This window comes from Sphaerodactylus townsendi, linkage group LG12 (genome assembly GCF_021028975.2).
Source record: "Sphaerodactylus townsendi isolate TG3544 linkage group LG12, MPM_Stown_v2.3, whole genome shotgun sequence".
Lineage (NCBI taxonomy): Eukaryota > Metazoa > Chordata > Lepidosauria > Squamata > Sphaerodactylidae > Sphaerodactylus > Sphaerodactylus townsendi.
This window is the reverse complement of record NC_059436.1, coordinates 57,300,800-57,327,587: the sequence shown is the minus strand read 5'-3', so window position 1 is coordinate 57,327,587 and position 26,788 is coordinate 57,300,800. Positions and strand designations below refer to the sequence as shown.

General features: G+C 54.7%; 1 protein-coding gene across 1 annotated transcript in view; it reads right to left on the bottom strand.

The window, feature by feature from the left end:
• Window positions 1-26,788, bottom strand: part of COL5A1 (collagen type V alpha 1 chain) — a 386,178-nt gene that overhangs the window by 158,102 nt on the left and 201,288 nt on the right. Inside the window, exons 6-12 of the mRNA XM_048513603.1 lie at window positions 19,429-19,454; window positions 18,656-18,705; window positions 17,135-17,186; window positions 16,495-16,546; window positions 5,526-5,567; window positions 5,164-5,226; window positions 352-426 (exon numbers count right to left, since the gene is read on the bottom strand). Of these exons, the coding sequence (XP_048369560.1) occupies window positions 352-426; window positions 5,164-5,226; window positions 5,526-5,567; window positions 16,495-16,546; window positions 17,135-17,186; window positions 18,656-18,705; window positions 19,429-19,454 (360 nt within the window). The remainder of the gene's footprint in view (window positions 1-351; window positions 427-5,163; window positions 5,227-5,525; window positions 5,568-16,494; window positions 16,547-17,134; window positions 17,187-18,655; window positions 18,706-19,428; window positions 19,455-26,788) is intronic.

Here is a 26,788-nt window from a genome sequence, read left to right as displayed (position 1 = left end):
GTTCTACTCTGCAAAGCCTTGGTGAGTACAGGGAACCTTCCTAAACAGAAGCAGCAGACCTCTGAACACCAGTGTCAAGGGGTGGCACTGGGGAAGGCCTTGGCCTCTGAGCCATTTGCTGGGCCTTGCTGGCAACTGGTTGGCCACTGCATGAAACAAGATGCTAGACTAGATGATCCCTCACTGGTCTGATCCATGCCCTTGAACAACCTCTTCTGTACTCTGCACGGGCTTCAACAGAAACAGTGCTGCACGCAGAATGGAAATCAAATAAATAAATAAATAAATAAATAAATAAATAAATAAATAAATAAATAAATAAATAAATAAATAAATGTGGCTGCTACTCACCGGTAGCATCATCATGGTCCCTGGAGGCCCTGGCAAGCCATCTGCTCCTGGAAGCCCCGCCCGTCCAGGAGGACCCTAAAAAGGGAAGCAACAGACCAGACCCGTCATATCTCAGGCAGAACTACCTGGTTGATGACGTGCAAGGAACGTTCTGCCACCCCAGCAGAACACTGACAAGATCTGAGACGGCTGATTGCTTCATGACACGCAAAGCGGACTGCCGGCCTCTTCTCTCTTCCTCCTGGCAGGGTCTTCTGAGGGCAGGGGCACGCGGGGCGAGCAGAAGGGGCATTGGTCCGGTTGAAGCTGCAGCTGATCCATGCGGTCCCATTGCAAAGGCAGCCCAGGGCCAAGCGCACCCTGCCACAGCCTGAGGGCGGCATCTCCATGGGATCCCAAGCTGAGCTTTAGGCAGTTTTTTAGGGCCCCATTTTGGAACTGAGCTTTTGACAGCTGATCTACTGCTCTCCTTGAGGAACTCTGAAGGGTTTTTAAAAACTGAGAGACTTTTCAGCTACACAATAAGTGTTGTTTACAGCTTTGAACTAGAGCAGAAACAAATCTGCTCCTCCAAATTTCCCCCCAATTTGCTGAACATGAAATGGTAGCCAAATTTCTCTTTGATGTAATATGCTTCGGTATGAAATATGGGTATGCAACCATTAAGCATCAGTGAGAGTCTGACTGATTTTATATATAATTATATATTTTAGGTTGTGGTTTTGTCATTTTTTATATGCCAGTAAAGGCTTTGCATGCATGCATTGCTCTAGAATACACGCCAGTATTTTCCACATACTCCAATGCCAATTACCATCAGCTCCCACAGTTAACAGAGCTGCAGGTGAAAGGGCCTCCCTCGACTGCTATCCTGGTGAGTGTTGTGATTTAGGAGGGACTTTACATTTATGCTTCATTTGCAGTGCAATCCTTTGCAAATTTTCTGTTTATTTATTAGCACTCTAACCATGACACCACAATGACTTTGAAGCTGCTCTTTGGAGTGCACTTGAAATTTGGAAATAAATGGAGATCGGAAATTTCACATTCAAAAACTGTGTTGCAGACATTTCCCTAGATTTAGAAACTTTAGTTCTGGAAGCACACTGGAGGGAAACCTAGATACAAAGTCTGACGGAGAACCAGGTGAGAGCAGGTCCCTCAGGAGGCCCAGAGGAGCGCGCCGCACGCTGGGCTGGCGACAGCTGGCAAAGGTTGGGCATCTGAACTGCCAAGAACCTCCAAGCAGCCTGGCAAAGCGAGCAGCCCCCATTCAGTGGCGAAATGAGCCAGGCCAGCAGCTGACTGACAGGAAGTGGGACAGAGCAGCTCGTGGCCCAGCACCTGCGAGAACGGACCAGCGGCAACGATGAGGTCCTCATAGGACCTTTCATGCTCAGCCCTGCTGCTGCCGCCACAAGGAAGACATCAGGAGCATTGGAGAGGCAGCCCTTCTGCAAGGTTGCATTGAGGAGAGTACGTGGGGGCGGGGGAGACAAGTCCTGGGAGCAGGATGTGGCCAAATGCCTGCATGGCTATTCTATGGCCAGGAAGTGCCCCATCCATTTGCTTCTCAGGTCTGAGGACAGGCATGACCCAAAAGCGTTTCTAGAGGTCGAGCCTCACCTCATGAGACACTGCGGCCGGCCGGCCGGCTGGCTGTTGACGGGGCTTTTTGACACCGCAGCGACTCCCACCTTCAGTCTGGCTTAGCCCTAAACTTTTTCTTTTTTAGAAATAGGAGGCAGAGGGATCTGACATGTGCCACCTGCACGTGTCTCCAGTGCCCACGGCCACACAAAGCACCTCCACTAAATGGTGCAATTATGAAATCATACTAAAAGTGTCTCATGCTAGGCTTACTAGGTGGCCTTGGGCCAGCCATATGTGCTCAGTCTGTGACTGCGAGAATGAAACAGGGGAGAGGAGAACAACATGAGCCACTCTTGAGTTCCCGTCAGGAAGAAAGTAAAATACACGAAGCAGATAAATAAACAATTATGTATTGTCAAAGGCTTTCAAGGCCAGAATCAACTTGCTGTTGTGGGTTTTCAGGCTATGTGGCCATGATCTGGTAGTTGTTGCTCCTAATGGTTGCCCACATCAATGGCCCCTTCTGCACATGCAGAATAATGCACTTTCAATCCACTTCCAAAGCACTTGGCAGCTGTGCGGAATAGCAAAATCCACGTGCAACCAATTGTGAAAGTGGATTGAAAGTGCATTATTCTGCATGTGTGGAAGCAGCCTCTGGCTGGCATTTCAGAGGCACATCACGGTAAGATGCATTTCTCTAGATGACACAATGTGAAGTAATTGTGTGGTGGGGGGGTGTACGTTCTGTCCACCTCATAAGGAGGAGGGAGGTGGGAGAGTTTGCAGGTGTCCAGGTTTGCCACTGCATTTGCATTCACATTTGCAAACCCACCCAGACACATGCTAATGCAACTGTAAATGCAATTTCAAATGCAGTTGCAAATGAACTCCATCTGGACATATCCAGACCCCACCCCCACCCCCCACACACACCTGTGAGGTGGACAAAATATATACCCCACCACACATTCACTCCACACTCCGCATTGTACCTGTGACATCCATAGATTTGAGCAAAGTTTTTGGGCAAAAACTACCAGACAATGGCCTCACAACCCGGAAAACCTGCAACAACCAAATAAATAATGTTTATGTTAGTTAGAAAACCCAGGGTACCAGGAGTCAACTTGCTGGTCTTTGAGGGCTTGATTCAGTCCAGTACATCTCCTTTATGAGGCAGGAATATATATATATATATATTCCTGCCTCATAAATATATATATATATATATATATATACATATTTGGGGGGGGGGGGGATATAAAGTGAATAGTTGCTCCCTAAGAAGCTGTGCAGACAGTTCCAAGCCATTTGTAAAACCTTTAAAACGCAATATAAATACTATACATAAAATAGAATGAAAATAGATGACAAGATAAAAAGAGGTGGCAAAGTAATCCGAGTTTGTTGTTGTTATTGTTGATGTTGTCGTCATCGTTGTCATCATCATTCCCCCTCACCCCCAACCCCTGGAAGGCCAAAGGCAGTGAACTTACTCCTCACGATCTGACGGGTTAGATGGAGAAGGCCTGGTGGAACAGCCACTCTTTGCAGGGCCTGTGGAACTGCTGTAAGTCCCACAGGGCCCTAACATCATGTGGCAATTTGTTCCACCAGGCTGGAGCCAGGGCCATAAAAGCCAGTTGGATCTCTCTTGGGCCGGGGATTGCTAAGAGATTCCTCTCCGATGAATGGAGGGGTCTCTGGGGGCAATACGGGGAGATACAGTCCCAAAGATATGTTTGCCACACACCCTGCTTTCCTTTCTCTTATTGGTTGCTTGCACAACAATCTGCTAATCCTCTTTAATCACCTGCCAAAGTTCTGACATTTTGGCTTCAGGGTCAGTCAATGGGTGTGGGGAGATGGTTTATTTGTGCTTGTTTTTTGGCAGACTGTGAACAGGAGGAGCACCTTGCCTGAACTAGATGCAAAAAACCACAGCCCTGATGAAATTGCTCAAGTTATTCCTTTTTGGAGAAAAAAATGACAAATGCTCCTCCTGCTGGCCATGGGTGGGAACGCAAAGGAAACTTCTCCTACAAACAGGAGTCTTGTGAATGCACAATTCCCCCACAGTCATCCTGAGCTCTTTGGGAGTAGGGCGGGGTATAAATATAAAAATGAGAAATAATAAAATAAATAACACACACACCCCTCGCCACAGTGTGAGCTTTCATGGGCCCCTCTGCAGTTGTTCTGTCTACTAACTGGTCATGCAGCATTGTTTGGGGTCTGGAATTCTATTCCTTTACCCCCTCTGTAAATTGCTTTGTACTCTAGAGAAAAAAAGTCCACTGACACTATTTATTTCATGAAACAATCTAGTACATCTCCTAAACTTGAGAATACATTTGTATTTTCTCAGCCTCTGTTTTTAGGCAGATAAAAATGGGATAGCGGAGCTGCCTTCTGCTTAGTTAGGATTCCTAGGAAAAGTCTTCAAGTAGCTCAGATTCGGTCAAGAGACTTTTTAGTTTGATGGTACAGGAGAAAATCAGCATATCTCCTTTGGTGCAGTGGTTAGAGTGGTCAACTAGGAAACGGGATAAATGGGTTCAAGCCCTTTGCTTGACAGTGGAGACCTAACCTTATGCCCATCACAATCTCTCAACCTGACTGACTTTCACAAAGTTGTTGTTCTGAGAATTAATTGCGGGGAGGGGAACAGAGCAAAAACCCACTTTGGGTTCCTGATCAAGCAGAAAAATGGGATAGAAATCGAAATAAGCAAGGAGAAGCAACCCAGCTGAGCTGCTGTGGATCCCGTTTGATCCAGGCCCGGCTTGTAGCCCCTTCTTGGTGGGCTAGCTACTGCCCAGCAACAACTGATGGGCTTACAGTTTTTCACTGTATGCTTTATGCCTACGAATTTCAACTTGCATTTGGTGTGGGGCCCTTTGTGTTGTTCGCTTGCCTTGTCCTTTTGCTTTCTCATGACGGGGAATTGTAGAAAGCCACGAGACAAAAACTTCCCCCCACAGCCCTGACCCCCTGCATTGCCGTAAGTGGGGAACCCGAATGCAAGGGTCCAGGCACTGAAAGCAGGTCTGGGCCTGAGCTGCTGAGGTTCAAGCTGTCCTTGGCTGCCAGGAGCCTAAAAGCAGCCTTCCACCCTAGACCTCCAACTTCAAGGGCCGCCCAGCCACCGACCCAACAGCGCAAGGATCTACACTGACAAGAAGCAAAAGAGCGCAAAATGCTGAGGTAGCTTACTCTTTCTCCAGGATCCCCCAGTGGGCCCGTTGGCCCCGTTGTTCCCGGAGGCCCTGGAAGACCCTGGTGCGGAACAAAAAGGAAGAACATGAGCTGGGCAAGAGAAAAGGAAGGGTGTACATCTGTGTACACACACACGCGCGCGCGTAATGAATAGGAGAAGTACGCAAAAGATCTGTTTACTTCAGTATGGTCAAATTGACCTTGCAAAACTTTTAGTTACATGCCCGTCATATGGAAGCAATTGAACCAAGGGAACAGCTGCCTCCCGCATGTTCACTCAGGCAACGGCGGTGGGAATACACAAAGGCATCGGAGGGGAAGTGGAGCAAAAGCAGGAAATCCATGCAGAAGTGACTTACTGCTGGGCCTTCGGGGCCAGGTGGGCCTTCAATGAGCATGCCCTGCAAAAGAACAGACGGGAGTGAAATAAAGGGCTCTGTGCCACTTGCCCCTACCCCCAAGTTTGCATAAGCTGCATGTTCTTCCATCACAGAATTATTTGCTTTGTTGAATCCTTCTACCCGTTCAGATGATGTACAAAGTATTTATTTATTAACATAATTGTGCAAGAGCGGCTCAGGATAGCAAAAACCAGCACCTGCCAGCACTACCAGCACCTGTGGCACGGTCCAGATGAGATGGTGAGCAAACTGAATCTTTTATTTGGATTCTGACAGTTGTGAAGGGGGAGCAAGACTTGGCTGGTCAGGTGGTCAGGTGACTCCCCTCAGACCACCAGAAATCCCCCCTGGCTAGACACAGACCTTTTAAAAAGTGAAAACAGATTCTTGCTTTTTCTGAGCTTTTGTGACAACTCGGCTCATACCCAGGCTGGCTGGCAGAATCTGGCGTTCCCAATCGATTGGAAGATCAACAAAAAAATGGGTCTCTGTGTCAAGAACATGGGCCTTCCTCCTCCCTCACTGGGGTTTCCCAAAGCAACTGTGACCTGGCAGCCTCCCCACCCCACAGCACAAAGGGCCGCTGAGGTGAGTCTCATAGGATCTGGTGCCCCATCACAACTGCAGAAGGCAGCAGAATCCCAGGGGGAGGGGTTCTTGGGGTCACGAGAAGCATCACCCACTGAATGCTACCCCGATTCAGCAGCTCCTCAGCCCTACTGCTTGTTGAATGGAGGGAAGGGGACATCATCATCCCTCTCCCCCAATCTTCTCATTTCTGGATAAAACTTCAAATGGTCCTTCACTGTGAAAGACCCCAACCCAAAAAAGAAGGCAATGAGAGACAAGCCCCTCCCTCTCCTGAGCCGGCTGTCTTGTCTGCTCTCAAAATGCTGATTTGCAGTTCCTTACAAATTGCGGGGGTGAGGGAGGGGGGGCTCCTTCAGCAGGACCCTCCAAACCTGCACTCTCTGCTACTGGCCAAGCAAAGAGCCTCCCACCCCCCAGAGGACCTTTCCAATTGTCATAATCACACAGGATGGAAAGAAAGCAACGTTGCCCATAGGCTCTCAACATTTCCCATTGGCTTTCTCTCGATAAAGAGACAGATGCTATTCAGAAGCTCGCACACAGCAAAAGACACCTCGGCAACAGTTTCCTTGCCTGGAGACCAAAGATACAAGACCAGTGGCGGAGCTCCCTCGGGCACATCAGGGGACAAATGCCCCGGGCGCTCCTTGTGGGAGTCATGTGGGGGGCGCAAAGTCAACCATCACCCCCCCCCGCCCCACCCCCTCTGTGATCGTGGTCATCCTTGCCTGCCTCCTCCAGCTCGTCTTCATTTCCCTTGTCCTCCTGGTCTTCCTTGCCTGCTCTGGCTGGCTCTCTGTCTCTCTCAATACTTTAAAAAACTTGCTCAGCTGGGTATTTGTGTCTCTACTATTGGTGAACTTCTCAAGTTATGGTGAGTCCCAATTTCATTTTACGGTTTCTCAGTATCCTCAGGACATCTGAAAATCACTATTTTATAATTTACCCTCGTCCCTTTCTGCCCGTCCAAAAGGATTTTCCTCCCACTCTCCCCCAGCACCCTCAGAGCCTGCATGCAAATGAGCCTTCTTCTCATTGGCTCTCACTTTCAGTTTTGCCTCATGAAGGGGGGAGGGGGAGAAAACTGGCAAAAGGGCTGGGATGCAGCCAGCAGGGACAGTAGAGAAGAGCTCATGCATGCTCTTCTGAAAACTGCACTGGTAAGTTTGAAAAGAAAGGTGACTTTCTACAGAGGCTTCATGAAGGGGCTAATCGAAACAAAAGCTAGTTTGTGGCTTTTGCATGTTATCTTCAGCGTAAGCACAGTATGATATCCTTGAATTGCATTTGCACAAGATTGTGGCGCTTCCCCTCCCCGCCCAGGGCTCTCGGGCTGCGGTTCCTTCCCTCCCTTTCCTGGGGGCTTGCCTCCCCAGAGGTGTCTTTTTCCAATTGGCCCAGAAATAGTTTAGCCCACAGGGCGCCTGCTGTTGGAGGCAGCCCGCCCCTGGCCTCACAGCCTTCCCTTCCAATCCCTATGTGCCAGTAAATGGTCCTGCTGCAGTTGCCTCACTGTCAGCTGGACCCACGCCCCCAAGTGCCAGCACGCCCTGCCCAGTTACCTCACTGGGCTAGAGGCAATTTCCCTGGCTGAGCTGTCTCTGGCTTGCACCCCCCGCTAAACCCTGCCACTCCCTCATTCTCCCCATTGTCACCAACAACAGCCCTCTCAGCACCCTGCTGCAGCGGCAGCTCTCGTGTGTCATTCCTCCCCGCCTTAAATGCCCTTCCAGCTCTTAAATCCCTCCCTCTCCCCAGCTGAGGCCACTCCAAGCCGTGCCAATCGGGCTCAGCTGTGCTCTGAGCGCGGCCGAGGCTACAACCCTGCGCGTTCTCCCCGCGCGCCACCGACCCTTCACCCCTTTTCCCCGTTGCCTCTTCAACCCAGCCCCGCTTCGCCTCGCCGCCCGGTTCTTCTATGGTCGCATCGACCTTTCGACTGGTCAGCGAGGTTCCCTCCTGCCCACCCGAATGCGCAAGTCTGGGTGTGGTGATGGCTGTCGGAGCCGCGCCCGGACAAAGATCTTTAATGTGTTGAATATGAAAATAATCCCTTTATAGGTAACAGTTTAGCACTATAAAACTGCATTATGCAAACAGCACACAGGCAGTATGAATTTTGGAGATTCAGAATCTGAGCCCTTCGGGGATAGGGCGGTATAGCAAGTTTAATAAATAATAATAATTAAAAAATAATCTCTTAAATGCTAGAATGCACCCAGTCATGAAACTTTAACAATTGAACCTGCAAAGTTTTAATTAGTAGTTTTGTAATATTATGCATAAGCCATATACCATATATACTCGTGTATAAGTCGAGTTTTTCAGCACATTTTTTGTGCTGAAAAAGCCCCCCTTGACTTATACACAAGTCAGCTGTATTTTAAAAAATATTTTAGGGTTTTTACTTTGTCGGCCGCCAGGGGGGGCGCAGTTTTTAGGCTAGTGTCACCAAAATTTCACGATATATCAGGTGACGCTCCTGATCATACCAGCCAAGTTTGGTAAAGTTTGGTTCAGGGGATCCAAAGTTATGGACCCCCAAAGGTGGTGCCCCCATCCTCCATTGTTTCCAATGGGAGCTAATAGTAGATGGGGCTACATTTTGAGGGTCCAGAACTTTGGACCCCTTGAACCAAACTTCACTAAACCTGGGTGGTATCATCAGGATAATCTCTTGCTGATACCAGCCAGATTTGGTGATGTTTGGTTCAGGGGTCCAAAGTTATGGATCCCCAAAGTGGGTGCTCCCATCCCCCATTGTTTCCAATGGAAGATAATAGTAGATGGGACTACCCTTTTGAGGGTCCATAACTTTGGACCCCCTGAACCAAACTTCTCCAAACCTGGGTGGTATCATCAGGAGGGTCTCCTAAAGATACTCTGAAATGTTGGTACTGCTAACATAAACATTCCTCCCCTGACAGGTTGTGTGAATGTCCCTTCTAAAATGACACCTGCCATGTGCAATTTTAAAAATATGTATACTAAAAATAATGAACTATTCTTTTAAAAAGCAGGGTAGTTTTGAGTCACAGTGAACAGGCATGTTCATTCCAGTTTTTATTGTAAGATCCATTGTTTAAAACCCTAAAAAAAGCTAAGGTTTTTGTACTTTTAAAGTTATTGTTGATGCCATATTGTTCTTGTTGACCCTCTTTTCCACTTAAAGAGCTAGTTTACTGTTTCTTTGAAATAAATATTAAAAAACATTTAACCTACTGATGCCTCAATTAATGTAAATTTATTGGTATCTATTTTTATTTTTGAAATTTATCAGTAGCTGCTGCATTTCCCACCCTCGACTTATATGGGAGTCAATAAGTTTTCCCAGTTTTTTGTGGTAAAATTAGGTGCCTCGACTTATATGCGGGTCGACTTATACATGAGTAGTTAAAAAAATATGCATATACATGTATGTAACACTTACATACTTGATTCCACTTGAAAAAATCTTTCTTTATACCTTCCAGTCTTTTCCCTTGCTATTTTAGTTGCCTGTGGCTATTTTGTTTTTGGTATAGCTTTTGGCATATAATTTTATAATACCATGTCTCTTAAAGTAAGTGCATAATGTAGTTTTTCACTATAGATAGTGGAATGTGGTGGCTGGAGATCTCCTGGAATAACAAATGATTTCCAGGTACAGAGATCAGTTCACCAGGAGAAAATGGCAACTTTGTATGGTAGATTCTGCATTGCACTCCACTGAAGTCTGTCCTCTCTCTGAACCTCAGGTCTCACCTTGAGAATCTCCAGGTATTTCCCAGACTGGAGCAGGCAACCCTAGTTCTGCACAATGTAGGATGTTTTAATAATAGCTCTATCTTCAATGTTTGTGATGTCTAAATTGTAAACAAAGGAGCCTACAAGAAAGAGCAAAGGACACAAACCTGTTCATAATTTCTCTGCATCTGGGATTGTAGAGAGTGATGTGTTGGAATGCTTGGCGTAAACTCCCCACTTTAAACTCCCTGAGGTTCAAAAAAAGGCATAAAGGCCAAAGTCTGATATTGCCTCTTGGCACTGGTATTCAGAGGTTTACTGCCCCTGAATGTGGAGGTTCTGCACAGTTTCAGCACTCAAGACAGATTTTTCAAGAGCAAGTCAAGAAAGTAGATTCTGAGTTGGTGCCCAAGCAGCCCACAGCAGCATCTGGCCTTGGCTACCCAGGCTGATGAATGCTCACCACATGTTCAAAATAATACATAAGCCCCCCACCCCTCTCTGGGAAGAACCTTTGGGTCATCCAGGGGTTACTTTGGGCTGCACCCTTAGCAATTAGAGGACAAATCTGCAGTGCTTGGAGTTCTTGTAGATACAAGTGTGAAATAGGCATTCAGAGAAAGAGATGCAAATTCAGGCTTGCTTGTACTGTGGCTTATTTGGGCATGTTTAGTACTAATCCAAATTGGCTATTATTTCTGGCAATGCTTGGGAGAAATGCAAAGGAATGAGTGGAGGGTAATTAAACATTATTCACAGCAGTAATAAAACATTTTGAAAGCATTTTAAGTCATACAACACTTACAATACTTTAAAGTGTTATAACAGTTATTAAACATTTTGAAAGCATTCTGAAAATGGGGGAGGGTGGCTGCCCATTTGGGGGGGGGCACAAAACTCAGATTTTGCCCCGGGCTCCATTTTTCCTAGCTACGCCTCTGCACAAGGTGGCATCTGTTCTTCACTAATGCCCAAAGTGTGTGCAGAACCACAGTGGCTTATCACAAGAAAATTAATTTGGCTCCAGAGGGCCGTGGAGGGAAGCGCCTCTCTCTCGCCTCCTAAGTGCAAACCGTGGGTTTGTGCCTCCAGTTTCAGTGGGGGAGGGAGGGGGAGCCTGACTCAGCATTCAGAGGTTTGGGAGGAGGAGGAGGAGGAGGAGGAGGAGGAAAAGGTGTTCTTGGCCCCCTTTGCCTGGCCTGCTCCTCAGATTGGCCACACTTCCAAGGACCCTGCAGCAAAACAAAAGGGAAGGAAAACCAGCAAATGAAGAAGCCAGCAAACAGGTCGGGGAGGGGGGGGGCGCGAAGGTCAGAGAGTGCAGGTGCACCCGGTCAGAGTGTGGCAGTGGCGGAACAAGCCCCGCCCCACTCCTGGCCTCCCTACTTGCTCCCATAAGTGGGGCATGGGGAGCCGGCCAGGGGGGGAGGCAGTCATGCCCCCGGGCTCCATTTAGGCCCGGCACTCCATTGGGTGGTGGCCCAGGAGGCATCACCCAACTGAACCCAGCCCAGCACTTCAAACTGCAGGCTGGCCTTGGGCGACTGCCGCCATCAAAGGAAAGAGAATGCCGGGGGGGGGGGCTGCTCTCCCTCACCCATGTGTGTGCCCACTAACTAAAGTTTACCTGGAGTTATAATGTATGCAATGCAGATAGAAAAGTTTTGGCAAAAGCAACTTGTGAGTTTCCAGGAAATTCGAAACGTTCTTTTTTAAAAATAAAATCTGCAATTCCTTCTAGGGGAGGGGAGGTTTATACATCTCAAGATGGCCTTCCAAAAGATCCAAGGAGTTTTGACGGAAGCTTTAGACACCTTTGACAATGCGTACAAACTGTCCCTCAACTGTGGGGCTCTTGTTAGAAATGTGGGGGAGTTCACTCCACCCTTTTTTATCCAGCTCAGTCACCATCTCTAAATCAGCCCAACAGATGGCAGAGACGTTTGGTGTCTGGTCCTAAAACTCTGGTCAGAGTCCCTGGTCCTAAAACATTCTGCACACTGTTTTGTGAATGCTGGTTGGCACAATAGCATCTTCTGATGCTTCCCCGCCCCCCCGCCCCCCAGATTCCTTGGATAGGTCTCTTTTGATTTGGGTGGGCTTTGCTGTAACTCTGGCTGACAACAGGCAGACTCCATTGGGGCCAGGGTCACCCTCTTCACTCCCACGGCATTGAGGCTTTCCCAGGCTGGACCCAACTCTGGCCTGCCTGGCCATATGTGGAGAAGGTTTGAATGTGCAGAAGGCTCTGGGACTTGTTCCAGTGGGGTGCCTGTGCTGTCTCTGACCTGGGGTCAGAGCATCCCTCAAGACTGTCAGGATATTGAAAATTGCAAGGTGGTCATATGCTGGTCTAGAATGACTGGAATGTAACAGTCAGCAGAATTGTAAAGGTCGGAGCCTCTCTGTCTGGGTCTGCAGTGATTGGCATGTAACAGTCAGCAGAATTGTAAAGGTCGGAGCCTCTCTGTCTGGGTCTGCAGTGATTGGCATGTAACAGTCAGCAGAAGTGAAAAGGTCACAGGCCAGGATGATTAGATCATCTAGCTAATGATTTGCTGGACAAAACTATATAAGAAGACTGCATACCCAATTCAGTACCTCTCCTTCACCTTCAGGTTCGGGCTCAGATTGTTGTCAGAGTAGAGAGTGGATAGTTATTGTTAATTTTGTTCCTTTGAGAAACAAGAGATAAAGTATTCCTGTTGGAACTAAATCTACTGTCTGAGTGTTTCTTTTTCTTATACTGCAAGCAGTTACCTCCTGTTCTAGCAAGGGTGAGTTGGCACCTAGTCCTTCCGCTGTGCACTAGGCCAACAAAGACCCCAGATGCTGTTAAGCAGGAGTCCTGTCACAATTGAAAGAATAACGACGTTTATTCCAGTACTGTGTAAGTCATAACTCACTTCCTCCGTGGCTGCCCCTTAGGCAGTTATGTTTACAGTTAAAGCCATAACAATGGAAAACAAGGTAGTCAATTTCCAGGTGGGGCCCGTGGATCTCCTGGAATTAGAACAGCTCTCCAGGTGACCCAGACCAGCGTACCGGGAGAAAATGGATGTTTTGGAGGGGGGACTCTGGCATCATTCCCTGCTGAGGCCCCACCCCTAATCTGCCCAGGCTCCACCCCCAGATCTCCAGGAATTTCCAGATAGAGTTGGAAAGCAACCAGGAGAAAGAAGGTGCTGCAAAGAGCAGCCAGGAGGTTTTGGGATGGATCTTGTTTTAAACCAGCTGCTCCTTGCAATTGCCTGCCTGTCCCACCTGCCTGTTGCTTATCACTTTAAGCATCAACGTATCTGCCTGGTGGAGACACCTCCGGCACCCGGATGGACCTGCCACAAATGCTTCTTCTGGAACAAACCTTGTCAGCTTTTTCAGAGCCCCTGGGCTCCTGTTAACCTATTGTGGGAAAATTCACTTCAACCAGAGGCCTCTCTGGGATTATCCTCTTGTCCCCAACACCTCCCACCTCCTCAAGCCATAGGGGGCTCAACTGCTCACAACTCATCAACAAACACAAAGGAGGCCCCTCAGAGCTGGCCAGAGAGGGGCTGATTTGCCCCTTTCCAGACCAAAACAGTTCTGGCTGCTCCCCATGTTCCAAGAGTTGTTTATCTTTAGCTTCAGCTCTGGGGACATCTGGAGTCTCTCTCCAGCAAGAAATCCCAACTGCTGGGGTCATTTGCAGAATGGGAAATCCAAAGGATGGGAAGAAGAGGCAGAAGGGGCCAGCAGGGTGGAAAGAGGGGGCTCCTGCTTCAGGAAGGAGTCTGGCTCTCATTGAGGCCTGCCTAATTTGTCACTCACCATAGTGAAGGAAGTCCACTGGATTATGGATTGTGACCTGCCAGGGGTTCAAATTCCCCCTCCCCTACCAAGCCCTCATCCAGCAGTGACGCCCATACTCCTACTTCAACAGTGGCCATCCACACTTCAGCTCAATAAGCCCCTGCCCACAAGCCATTCACCACCACCACCCCATACACAAACCCCCTCTGGTTCAAGAAGGACAGTTTCCAATGTTCCATCCCGCCACTGAAGGGAAGCTGAGGAATCGGACTTGGACTGGCAAGCTAAGGCCCAAGAGGCAACATCTTAATAGTTCAGATGACCCGGGAAGAACATGTTTGAAACATGGAAGGTTTGACTTGTCTTCTTCCCTAACATGAGTGACCCCAGCAGTGGAGGTGGGACAGGGTGTTCCCTCCAGCAGGTCCTCCATTTCACTCCCAGGGGAGCAACGGAGAGCTGCATGGGGGACCCAAAGCATCACCGGCATGTCAGCCACACGGCCCCCGGGGCCAGAGCCTCTGCTGTAAAGGTCTTCCTCAGCTCTGGGACAGGAAGGGCTGGACTCCCAGGAACTGGAAGAAGGAGCAAGTCTAGGACAGGATGCTTGCTCCTGCGGCTTCCTCCTAGGGTGGACCTGGGCAGGCCCTATCCCCAAAGCCCTTCCATGCCCTTATGGCACAGCAAAATGCCTGCTCGCTGGCTGCAGGAGAATGTGGCGTGCTGACTTCACAGGCATTGGCGTAGAGAAGCATGAATGCACACACAGAGTGGCCAGCCAAAGAAAGACCCTCCCCCCAGTAAAATTATTGTCCAGAGCGTCACCTGAGAAGGGGATGAAAAACACCATCCATTCAGTGGATACCCCCCCCTCCCCCAAAAAAAAAAAACCCCTCTAAGCTTTTGGTGAAGATAAGGAGCTGGTCCAATTTCTCCTTTCTTTTAAAAATGCAGCCCTTGAACATCTCATCTTTGGACAGGCCAAGCAGAGAGAGGCAGGGAGGGAAAGGCCGCATTTGGTCTTGTTTACCTTCTGGCAACAATTCTGCTGTCCAGCTTTTGAAAGCTGTTGGGGCTGCCAAATACTTTTGGAATGATTAAGCTGAACTGTGTTTGGTTCTCTGGGTAACTTCTTGCAGAGTAGATTTTATGTAACTGCATTAGCAGATCCTGCCACACGTGAATTGCACACATGCAGTTTTTCTCCTAGGCACAGACACACTCTACACTTTCAGCAGCAGCCTCCTGCCAACAAAGTAGAGTCTGGGAAAGGAGGAGGAGGAGGGGGATTTTGGGAAAACAGTTCCTGATTTCATTTCTCTTTGCAGAAAATCCTGCGAGGGGTGGGGAGGTTGCGGAGAAGCAGCAAGCGAAACACCTCTTCCCCCCCCCCCTCTCTCTCACACACACACTCCGATTTGTCAGAGAGGACAGCAATTCCTCCAGTCACTCTGCCAAGTAAACCTGCTGACCAAACCTGGTCAACAGCAAGTTGGGAGATTGGGAGGGGTGGGCAGAAGGCGAGGCTGCAGAAAAGGCTGCTGAGAAGCCACAACTGTGAACGTGGAGTGAGGGTGGCAGAGGGAGGACTCTCAGCTTCGCTCCTGGCCAGGCACCCGCTCTTCAACACCGGGGCAGAAACAGGCAACTTTTTGTAGGTGAAGCCTGTTGAAAACTGAGTTGGCTGAATGGGGGGGGGGAGGGGTTGAGATTTGGAAAATGGTGCAGAGGGGAAGGATGGACTCCCCCCCTCCCGCAAACACACACACACACACACACACACACACACACACACACACACACGGAATCCAAATCAGGGCCTCAGGCAGCAACTTGGCTAGTTTGGCTCTGAGGTTTCAGGTGATTGCAGAGCTGCTGCAAAGTGACTGTTGCCAAGCTCTTAGGAGTGCAATTGCCTGCCAGGGGGAAGGGGGGGCATGCTGAAAACATGTGCAAAGGAGAGGCCAGGTGGCCCCAAAAGTCATTTGATGGGCATGCAAAGTGGATGACACAATCTCCAGCAGCAGCAGCAGCAGCAGCATTGCGGAGGGCAAGAAAATCTGCACCTGCGGAAGTTTCCTCTTTTTAATGTTTATTGAAGGTACAGGAGTCCCCCCCAACACACACACACACACACACACACCTCCGGCCATCCTAGCCACAAGCAGGGCCGCCTGCTCTGCCTGACACACACGCCACAAGTGACAAAACCAGAGCTGAATCCCTTGTGTGTCCCCCCACCCCTCTGCTGCTACGGTTGCCGCTGCCACCATGGCCTGAAAATCCTCAGCTCTCCCCTGGGTGGACAAATGATTCAAGATGACACAGACCTGCTCTCTCCAGCAACCCACTTGCACTGGCTTATTCACACATGCCACAGCCACTTGAAACAGCCCCAGGAGATGGATGCATGGGTGCAAGCAAGCCCTCAGGTGGCCTTTTTTGCATGGTGAGAGCATTTCACCAATAGTACCCCAGTTAAGATTCAATGCCCAAACTCACCAAAATTGGAACTGCTCCTAACAAAGCACCCAGTACTTCTTACTGCATTTCTCTTTCTGTCTGTCTCTCTCACACGCTCTCTCTTTCACACACACACACACACACCCACACGCACACGCACCTGCACACGCGCGCACACACACACCATCCCTAGGCAACAGAAAGAAAGTGCAGATTTATCTATTGCTATTCTTTGGAGCAGTTACAACAGAACCTCTTGCATCTGTTATATGCATTCTGTGGATGTCTCCATGGGTTTCCATGGATTCTCCAGCTGCAACACACATGTTGATCAATGACAAAAGACGGCTGTTACCGGCTCAACGATGGCTGGCTCCCCCTTCTGCCCTTTTTCACCTCGTGGCCCACCGATCTGTATCAGACAAGGAAAAGACCAGTCAGGACAACTGACCCCGCTGGGCATGCTTTTGCAAGAGCGAGGGCAGCACGTGCTGAAGGCTGACCAACAAGGAAACCAAATGTCCATTTTTTGCCCAACAAGATGTAATGGAAAAGATGGTGTGCGAGGCAGCCTGCTCAGTCAGTTCACATATTTCTCGCGCATGTGTTCTGCGTTCCTTCCAGCTGCTTGATGTGCAATTGGCTCACCCATTGACTTCACCCCAGGACACCCTCATTGGATCCTTATAACTATGTCCAATCAAACACATGCATCAACATGCGGGGTGATTCTACTTTTTACTTCCTTCCAGCAACAACCCTGCGAAGGAGGTTGAGATCCTTCCCCAATGGCATCATGGCCAACCAAAGTCCAAAAGAGGCCCTGAAAGACCTTGGCCAAAGAAGACCAAGGCACTGGCAGGCAGGCAGGCTGGCTCCACACCAGAACATTTCTCAGCCTGCTAGAGCCAAGAGCAGATTGCCTGGGTCTTCATGAACAGTCCGGATGAGCAATAACATAGATGAGTTAAGTAGATGCAATGCTGGCTTCAAACTGCTGATTCAAATCCCTGCTCTGACATGACGTTTGCCTGGTGACCTTTGGCCCTTTTCTCTCTCTGACCAACCTCCCTGACAGGGTTGGTACACATGGCTATGGCCTGGAGCTCCTTCAAGCAAAGGCAGGAATATGAGAGAGAGAGAGAGAGAGAGAGAGAGAGAGAGAGAGAGAGAGGTGTCAACAGCATCAGAAAATGGAGTGAAGTAGCCAAAGTTCAAACACAAGAAGTGCACCACTCAAACTAAAGTTACTCTTTTACACAATGTAAATTAAATGAAGAAGCACCAAGTATGTCAATCATCCTGGAACTATCATCCTGGAACTATTTACTCACAGGTCAGAATAATGGAAAGTAGGGCAAGTTAAATATTTAGTAAGCAAGCAGCAGTGCAATCCTGAACAGTTACATCCTTTTAAATCGACCGGCTTCAATGGACTAAGAAGAATGTAATTCTGTCCAAGATTGTACTGCGGGTAAGTTAAACATTTACATTTCAAAAATAAGTTGAAAACAGAACAGATGCAGACATGAGGCTGCCTTATGTCAAGACTATGTGGTATTGCAAAGGGTGGTGGTCTCTTCTGACCATCATCAAGTCTCCAAGTCAGGAAGATCTTGCTACTCTGATGAAAGGGGCTGTCCCATAAGCTGAGACTGCAGCCCCAGACCTTCCCCTTTCAAGGAGGTGTAGGGAAAGAGCTTAGAATGCCCCAGAAGCTACCTGTCCTGTCAACCTCCCCGTAGGGAGAACCTTGAGATTAGCATGTCACACCCAAACACTAGCTGGGCAACTCACCTTCCACCTCTCCTAGCAGCCCCCATTCCCCCAGTCCCAGTGGCGAAGCTCCCACGGGGACATCCAGGGACAAATGACCCGGGCGCGCTACGTGGGAGTCACGTGGGGTGCGCAAAATCAGCATATCACCTCCCTCTGTCCCTCCCCTCCCCTCCCCACTGATTGCGCCCCCTCTCCCGTCGTCATCGTCCCCGTCCTCCTTGCCTGCTCTGGCAGGCTCTCCTTTTATCTAAGGCCGTTTCCGCACGAAGGCGGAAATGGCCAGGTCGGCGTTTATGACGCCGTGAGCCGGTAACGCTAGGACCGTCCCGCCGCGATGGATGGTCCCTGGAATAACTCCAGGCAGCCAGTAGCGCTGGGCGCTTGGCACTCCAGCCGAGCCCAGGCATGTCCCAGACCTTCGGCGATCGCCCGAGGCCTGGGGACAACCGCCCTGCGAGTGCCTGCTCCAGCGGCGCGGGGCAGGAGGGCGTATCCTTGCCAGGCCTCGGCGACGCAGCCTGAAGGCCAGGTGGAAACAGATAAGTGCCAAGGTGGGGGGGGGGGGTGGCGTGAAGCCCGCCGCCATTAAGCTCGGCAGCGGCTTCACGGCGGCGTTTCCCCAAAAAGAGCGCTGGGAAGCGCTCTGGGGAAACGCCGGCTTCAGGCCGGGAGGGCGGTGCGAGGGCGGTGCGGCTGAGTTGCAGCTGCGCCCGATGCTTGAATGGCATGACCTGGACCCGGTGTTTTTACCGTCTCCAGATCGCCTCGATCAGCTCTCCCGTGCGAGCTTGACCTAAGTATTTTTAAAAACTTGCTCAGCTGGGTATTTAAGTCTCCACTAGCAGTGAACCTTCCAAGTTATGGTGAGTCCTAATTTCATTTCATAGTTTCCCAGTATCTTCAGGGCATCTGAAAATCTCTCTTTTATAATCTGTTGTCATCCCTTTCTGCCCCCCAAAAGGATTTTTCCTCCAAACTATCCCCCAGTACCAACAGAGCCTGTATGCAAATGAGCCTTCTTCTCTGCAGCATGCCCTTCTCAAAATTGCCCTGGTAAGTTTTAAAAGATGACCTTCTTCCTCCATGAAAGTAAAAACTAAAATCTTTTGTGTGCTTTGTGGGATGCTTCAGTTCCAGAAGCAATCTTGTAGCGACTTCCTGTATGAAGAGGGAGAGTTGGCAGAAATCCTCCCCCACCTTGAGCACCCATTATATGAGCAAAGGGAAAGCTCATGTAAGAGGAGATTACTGCTGATTTTTTCTTGTGGAAGCAATCCCCCATGCCATATCTCATTCTATTCCTGGCATTCCTCTGACGTTCTGGAGTGCGGGGGGGGGGGGGGGGGGGGCAGAGACCAAATTGCAAAGAGAAAAAAATAGCAAAGACCTTTTGTACAAAAGTGAACTGAGATAGTTTGCAGAAAGCTTGGATCCAACCCTCTCTGAATTTATATATGGTTGCTGTAATAAACAATACAGGAGAGAATATCACCAATCAATGACTGCCAGCTAATCACAAGATATAATTTCTGGACCCTGATTGTAGTAACAATCATATTGGATTGGGGGGGGGGGGGACAGTTTGCTTAAAGTACACACAGAGGTTTAGTAGCATTCCCATTTCTCCAGGGATGGGCCAGTTTTGTTGGTAGCGAATACACCATGAAGTTCAACCAGAGGCGGAGTGCTCACGGGGACATGTGACACGGGGGGGAGCGCGGCTGGAGCAGGTGTTGCCCCAGGCACCATTTTCTCCCTCTACGCCCCCAACACTCAGCTTGCTTGCTTTCTCCCTTTATGTCCTACCTAAGCAAAGCAATTACCAGAATGAGGCAACCAGCCATGCTGTGGAAATGGGCTAGCATATGCTCAAAGGGTGAATCTTGTGGTCTAGCCAACCCTGGGGAGGCCAGGGCATTCCTTACCCCTTCGTAAAGCGTGTCCTGGTTCGCAGGCATTCCAGGCCCAATGTCAGGGGAGTCCGTTCTATCATAGTACCCATCATAGTAGGTGTCGTACTCCCGGATGGTTTCCTCAGCAAAGTCTCTGTCAGAATCTTCTCCATCATGGGTTCCTCTCCCTGCAGTCTAATACAGAAGAGCTCATCTCAGATATTAATTGTAAACCTAGCTGAGGGGATGGGCATTGCCAGGTCACGACTCCGTCTCCGGCCTTGCCTGTTGTGGCACCAGATTTTAGTCCTTTCCCATCCATCCATGGATTTTCACACACTGCCTCCTATGCTGACTGACGGGTCTGTTGAGGGACTCCTGAGAGTCAGGACTGCCGAGGACCCTTCACCGTGGCTTTCAGAGCATGATCTATTCTTTGGTCCACTATGCATTAGAGATGCTGTGAAGTTTGCCATCAGCACGTTTGACTATTGAACTAAGCACATTGTCAGATGTCAATCAAATGTGAGCCAATCAGTCTGTCTCTTCAGAACATAAGAATGAGCCTGCTGGATCAGACCAGAGTCCATCTAGTCCAGCACTCTGCTACTCGCAGTGGCCCACCAGGTGCCTTTGGGAGCTCACATGCAGGATGTGAAAGCAATGGCCTTCTGCTGCTGCTGCTCCTGAGCACCTGGGCTGCTAAGGCATTTGCAATCTCAGATCAAGGAGGAACTTCCCATTTACACCCACCCTTTGCTTCCTGTTTCTCAACCAGTTTTTAATCCATAGGAGGACTTCCCCTCTTATTCCTTCATTGCTGAATTTTCTCAATAGTATCTGGTGAGGAACTTTGTCAAAAGCCTTTTGGAAATCCAAGTAGACAATGTCCACCGGTTCACCCCTGTCCACATGCCTGTTTACACCCTCAAAGAACTCTAGTAAGTTTGTAAGACAGGACTTGCCTCTGCAAAAGCCATGCTGACTCTTCCTCAGCAGGTCTTGCTTTTCTACATGTTTTATAATTTTATCTTTAATGATAGATTTTACTAATTTCCCAGGAACAGATATCAAACTGACCGGCCTGTAATTTCCTGGGTCCCCCCTAGATCCTTTCTTAAAGATTGATGTGACATTGGCCATCTTCCAGTCTTCAGGGATGGAAGCCGATTTCAGGGATAAGTTGCATATTAAAGAGAGAAGATCATCAATTTCATGCTTGAGCTCTTGGGTGAATGCAATCTGGGCGATGGGAGTTGGTAGCACTTAGTTTATCAATGGCTGCCAGAACTTCTTCCTTGTCTGCCACTATCTTTGCTAGTTCCTCGGATTCGTCTCCTAAGAAGCTTGGTTCAGGTGTAGGAATTTTCCTCACCTCCTCTTGGGTGAAGACAGATGCAAAGAATTCATTCAGCTTCTCTGCAATCTCCCTGTCAACCTTTAGCACACCATTTGTTCCTTCATCATTTAATGGGCCTTCTGCTTCCATAGCTGGCTTCCTACTTTTGATGTACTTGTTTGTTGCTGGTCTTGATGTTCGCAGCCATGCATTCCTCATAACCCTTTTTGCCTCCCTTACAGTTCATGTCAAGGAGTGAAAAATGCCCACTGAAAAGGTTTGCAGATTTTCCCCAAACTGCATTCTGCTGATTCAAACTGATCATCAGCAATTATTGAGGCACTACATTTCAAGATGACTTATATAATTTGTGAGTGATCTGCCTGCTGAACAGAGCAATTACACAGCAGGAATAGAAAGAAACAAGTTAACACAAGTGTGAGAACCTGCATGCATGAAAAGCCAATTGCACTGTGTTGAATTGTTAATAAGGAACACCATCAAACAACTTTCCCGACACCCACCAATAGGCAGACAAAGCACTGGCAGGTTGCTCTTTGCAGCTGCAAGCAGGCTGTGAGCTGCATGAACAGGCACTGGCGTAATGCCCATTGGGCAAGGTGGGCAGCTGCCAAGGGCATCACCTTGTGGGGGGCATCTAAATGCTGGGTTCATTTTTGGATATTTTTAGTGGTTTTCCATTTTTGGCCTGCAGGGGGCACAGCTTTTAGGCTAGCAGCACCAAAATTTCAGCGTATCATCAGGAGACTGTCCTTATGCTACCTCAAAAGTTTGGTGAAGTTTGGTTCAGGGATTCCAAAGTTATGGACTCCCAAAGGGGGTGCCCCTATCCCCCATTGTTTCCAATGGGAGCTAATAGGAGATGGGGGCTACAGTTTTGAGGGTCCATAACTTTGGCCCCCCTGAACCAAACTGCACCAAAACTGGGGGGTATCATTAGGGAAGTCTCCTGATGAGACCCTGAAAGTTTTGAGACTGTGCATTCAGAAATGTGCCCCCCCCCAGCCTGCAACCCCCATTGACAGTAATGCAGAAAAGTCAATGCAGAACAAAGATTCCTGGGCAAATTTCGGGATGTTCTTTCAGGGAGGGCATTCTTGGACGTATCAGCACAAAAATTTCAGGGTGTCATCTGGAGGTTTGGTGCAGTTTGGTTCAAGGGGTCCAAAGTTATGGACCCTCAAAAGGGTAGCCCCCATCTCCTTAGCAAAGAATGTGGGATGGGGTACCCCTTTTGAGGGTCCATAACTTTGGACCCCCTAAACCAAACTGCACCAAACTTCAGGGGTTCCCATCAGGACAATTTCCAGATGATACCCTGACATTTTGGTGCTGATACATCCAAAAATGCGCCCCCTTCAGGAACATCCCAGAAATTTGCCCAAGAATCTTTGTTCTGCTTTGAGTTTTCTGTATTGCTGTGCTGGGGGGGCACATTTCTGAAGGCACAGTCTCAAAACTTTCAAGGTCTCATCAGGAGACTGCCCTGATGATACCCCCCAGGTTTGGTGCAGTTTGGTTCAGGGGGGCCAAAGTTATGGACCCTCAAAACTGTAGCCCCATCTCCTATTAGCTCCCATTGCAAGCCTTTATTGGCATAGACAATAATAAAAACGGATTAAAAAGCATATACAATGCAGGAAATAAATGTTAGGTCGAAGGAAATCTACTGGCATTTAGTAATTTCCAGGAGAAAGTCTGCCACTATCATACAGAGAGGACCAGGATTGTCCAATAAGTAATGTAATCTAAATAAATCAGGGAGATCGGGTAAATGTAAAGGAGTAAGATTCACATACTTGTATCTGATTTCCTTGAATCTGAGACAGTGTAGTAATTGGTGGGCCAGAGATTCAACTGAGCCATCATTACACGGGCACAATCTTTTAGCCTTTTCTTGCTTGTTAAATCTGCCATGTAACAAGGCAGAAGGCATAACTTTAAACCTGGCGAGCATTATGGCTCTCCTTTGAGCAGGGTTTATTAAGCAATACAGGTAGTGTGCCAAGTGGCCCTGTTCAAATGGGAGAGAAAAATACAGGGGGGAGGACGTTTTCTTGGCTTGGGGGGGGGGGGGGTGGGGGGGGGGGGGACTGGGGGGGGGGGGGGGGTGACTGGGGGGGGGGGGGTGGGGGGGGGGGGGGGTGGGGGGGGGGGGGGGTGGGGGGGGGGGGGGGTGGGGGGGGGGGGGGGTGGGGGGGGGGGGGGGTGGGGGGGGGGGGGGGTGGGGGGGGGGGGGGGTGGGGGGGGGGGGGGGTGGGGGGGGGGGGGGGTGGGGGGGGGGGGGGGTGGGGGGGGGGGGGGGTGGGGGGGGGGGGGGGTGGGGGGGGGGGGGGGTGGGGGGGGGGGGGGGTGGGGGGGGGGGGGGGTGGGGGGGGGGGGGGGTGGGGGGGGGGGGGGGTGGGGGGGGGGGGGGGTGGGGGGGGGGGGGGGTGGGGGGGGGGGGGGGTGGGGGGGGGGGGGGGTGGGGGGGGGGGGGGGTGGGGGGGGGGGGGGGTGGGGGGGGGGGGGGGTGGGGGGGGGGGGGGGTGGGGGGGGGGGGGGGTGGGGGGGGGGGGGGGTGGGGGGGGGGGGGGGTGGGGGGGGGGGGGGGTGGGGGGGGGGGGGGGTGGGGGGGGGGGGGGGTGGGGGGGGGGGGGGGTGGGGGGGGGGGGGGGTGGGGGGGGGGGGGGGTGGGGGGGGGGGGGGGTGGGGGGGGGGGGGGGTGGGGGGGGGGGGGGGTGGGGGGGGGGGGGGGTGGGGGGGGGGGGGGGTGGGGGGGGGGGGGGGTGGGGGGGGGGGGGGGTGGGGGGGGGGGGGGGTGGGGGGGGGGGGGGGTGGGGGGGGGGGGGGGTGGGGGGGGGGGGGGGTGGGGGGGGGGGGGGGTGGGGGGGGGGGGGGGTGGGGGGGGGGGGGGGTGGGGGGGGGGGGGGGTGGGGGGGGGGGGGGGTGGGGGGGGGGGGGGGTGGGGGGGGGGGGGGGTGGGGGGGGGGGGGGGTGGGGGGGGGGGGGGGTGGGGGGGGGGGGGGGTGGGGGGGGGGGGGGGTGGGGGGGGGGGGGGGTGGGGGGGGGGGGGGGTGGGGGGGGGGGGGGGTGGGGGGGGGGGGGGGTGGGGGGGGGGGGGGGTGGGGGGGGGGGGGGGTGGGGGGGGGGGGGGGTGGGGGGGGGGGGGGGTGGGGGGGGGGGGGGGTGGGGGGGGGGGGGGGTGGGGGGGGGGGGGGGTGGGGGGGGGGGGGGGTGGGGGGGGGGGGGGGTGGGGGGGGGGGGGGGTGGGGGGGGGGGGGGGTGGGGGGGGGGGGGGGTGGGGGGGGGGGGGGGTGGGGGGGGGGGGGGGTGGGGGGGGGGGGGGGTGGGGGGGGGGGGGGGTGGGGGGGGGGGGGGGTGGGGGGGGGGGGGGGTGGGGGGGGGGGGGGGTGGGGGGGGGGGGGGGTGGGGGGGGGGGGGGGTGGGGGGGGGGGGGGGTGGGGGGGGGGGGGGGTGGGGGGGGGGGGGGGTGGGGGGGGGGGGGGGTGGGGGGGGGGGGGGGTGGGGGGGGGGGGGGGTGGGGGGGGGGGGGGGTGGGGGGGGGGGGGGGTGGGGGGGGGGGGGGGTGGGGGGGGGGGGGGGTGGGGGGGGGGGGGGGTGGGGGGGGGGGGGGGTGGGGGGGGGGGGGGGTGGGGGGGGGGGGGGGTGGGGGGGGGGGGGGGTGGGGGGGGGGGGGGGTGGGGGGGGGGGGGGGTGGGGGGGGGGGGGGGTGGGGGGGGGGGGGGGTGGGGGGGGGGGGGGGTGGGGGGGGGGGGGGGTGGGGGGGGGGGGGGGTGGGGGGGGGGGGGGGTGGGGGGGGGGGGGGGTGGGGGGGGGGGGGGGTGGGGGGGGGGGGGGGTGGGGGGGGGGGGGGGTGGGGGGGGGGGGGGGTGGGGGGGGGGGGGGGTGGGGGGGGGGGGGGGTGGGGGGGGGGGGGGGTGGGGGGGGGGGGGGGTGGGGGGGGGGGGGGGTGGGGGGGGGGGGGGGTGGGGGGGGGGGGGGGTGGGGGGGGGGGGGGGTGGGGGGGGGGGGGGGTGGGGGGGGGGGGGGGTGGGGGGGGGGGGGGGTGGGGGGGGGGGGGGGTGGGGGGGGGGGGGGGTGGGGGGGGGGGGGGGTGGGGGGGGGGGGGGGTGGGGGGGGGGGGGGGTGGGGGGGGGGGGGGGTGGGGGGGGGGGGGGGTGGGGGGGGGGGGGGGTGGGGGGGGGGGGGGGTGGGGGGGGGGGGGGGTGGGGGGGGGGGGGGGTGGGGGGGGGGGGGGGTGGGGGGGGGGGGGGGTGGGGGGGGGGGGGGGTGGGGGGGGGGGGGGGTGGGGGGGGGGGGGGGTGGGGGGGGGGGGGGGTGGGGGGGGGGGGGGGTGGGGGGGGGGGGGGGTGGGGGGGGGGGGGGGTGGGGGGGGGGGGGGGTGGGGGGGGGGGGGGGTGGGGGGGGGGGGGGGTGGGGGGGGGGGGGGGTGGGGGGGGGGGGGGGTGGGGGGGGGGGGGGGTGGGGGGGGGGGGGGGTGGGGGGGGGGGGGGGTGGGGGGGGGGGGGGGTGGGGGGGGGGGGGGGTGGGGGGGGGGGGGGGTGGGGGGGGGGGGGGGTGGGGGGGGGGGGGGGTGGGGGGGGGGGGGGGTGGGGGGGGGGGGGGGTGGGGGGGGGGGGGGGTGGGGGGGGGGGGGGGTGGGGGGGGGGGGGGGTGGGGGGGGGGGGGGGTGGGGGGGGGGGGGGGTGGGGGGGGGGGGGGGTGGGGGGGGGGGGGGGTGGGGGGGGGGGGGGGTGGGGGGGGGGGGGGGTGGGGGGGGGGGGGGGTGGGGGGGGGGGGGGGTGGGGGGGGGGGGGGGTGGGGGGGGGGGGGGGTGGGGGGGGGGGGGGGTGGGGGGGGGGGGGGGTGGGGGGGGGGGGGGGTGGGGGGGGGGGGGGGTGGGGGGGGGGGGGGGTGGGGGGGGGGGGGGGTGGGGGGGGGGGGGGGTGGGGGGGGGGGGGGGTGGGGGGGGGGGGGGGTGGGGGGGGGGGGGGGTGGGGGGGGGGGGGGGTGGGGGGGGGGGGGGGTGGGGGGGGGGGGGGGTGGGGGGGGGGGGGGGTGGGGGGGGGGGGGGGTGGGGGGGGGGGGGGGTGGGGGGGGGGGGGGGTGGGGGGGGGGGGGGGTGGGGGGGGGGGGGGGTGGGGGGGGGGGGGGGTGGGGGGGGGGGGGGGTGGGGGGGGGGGGGGGTGGGGGGGGGGGGGGGTGGGGGGGGGGGGGGGTGGGGGGGGGGGGGGGTGGGGGGGGGGGGGGGTGGGGGGGGGGGGGGGTGGGGGGGGGGGGGGGTGGGGGGGGGGGGGGGTGGGGGGGGGGGGGGGTGGGGGGGGGGGGGGGTGGGGGGGGGGGGGGGTGGGGGGGGGGGGGGGTGGGGGGGGGGGGGGGTGGGGGGGGGGGGGGGTGGGGGGGGGGGGGGGTGGGGGGGGGGGGGGGTGGGGGGGGGGGGGGGTGGGGGGGGGGGGGGGTGGGGGGGGGGGGGGGTGGGGGGGGGGGGGGGTGGGGGGGGGGGGGGGTGGGGGGGGGGGGGGGTGGGGGGGGGGGGGGGTGGGGGGGGGGGGGGGTGGGGGGGGGGGGGGGTGGGGGGGGGGGGGGGTGGGGGGGGGGGGGGGTGGGGGGGGGGGGGGGTGGGGGGGGGGGGGGGT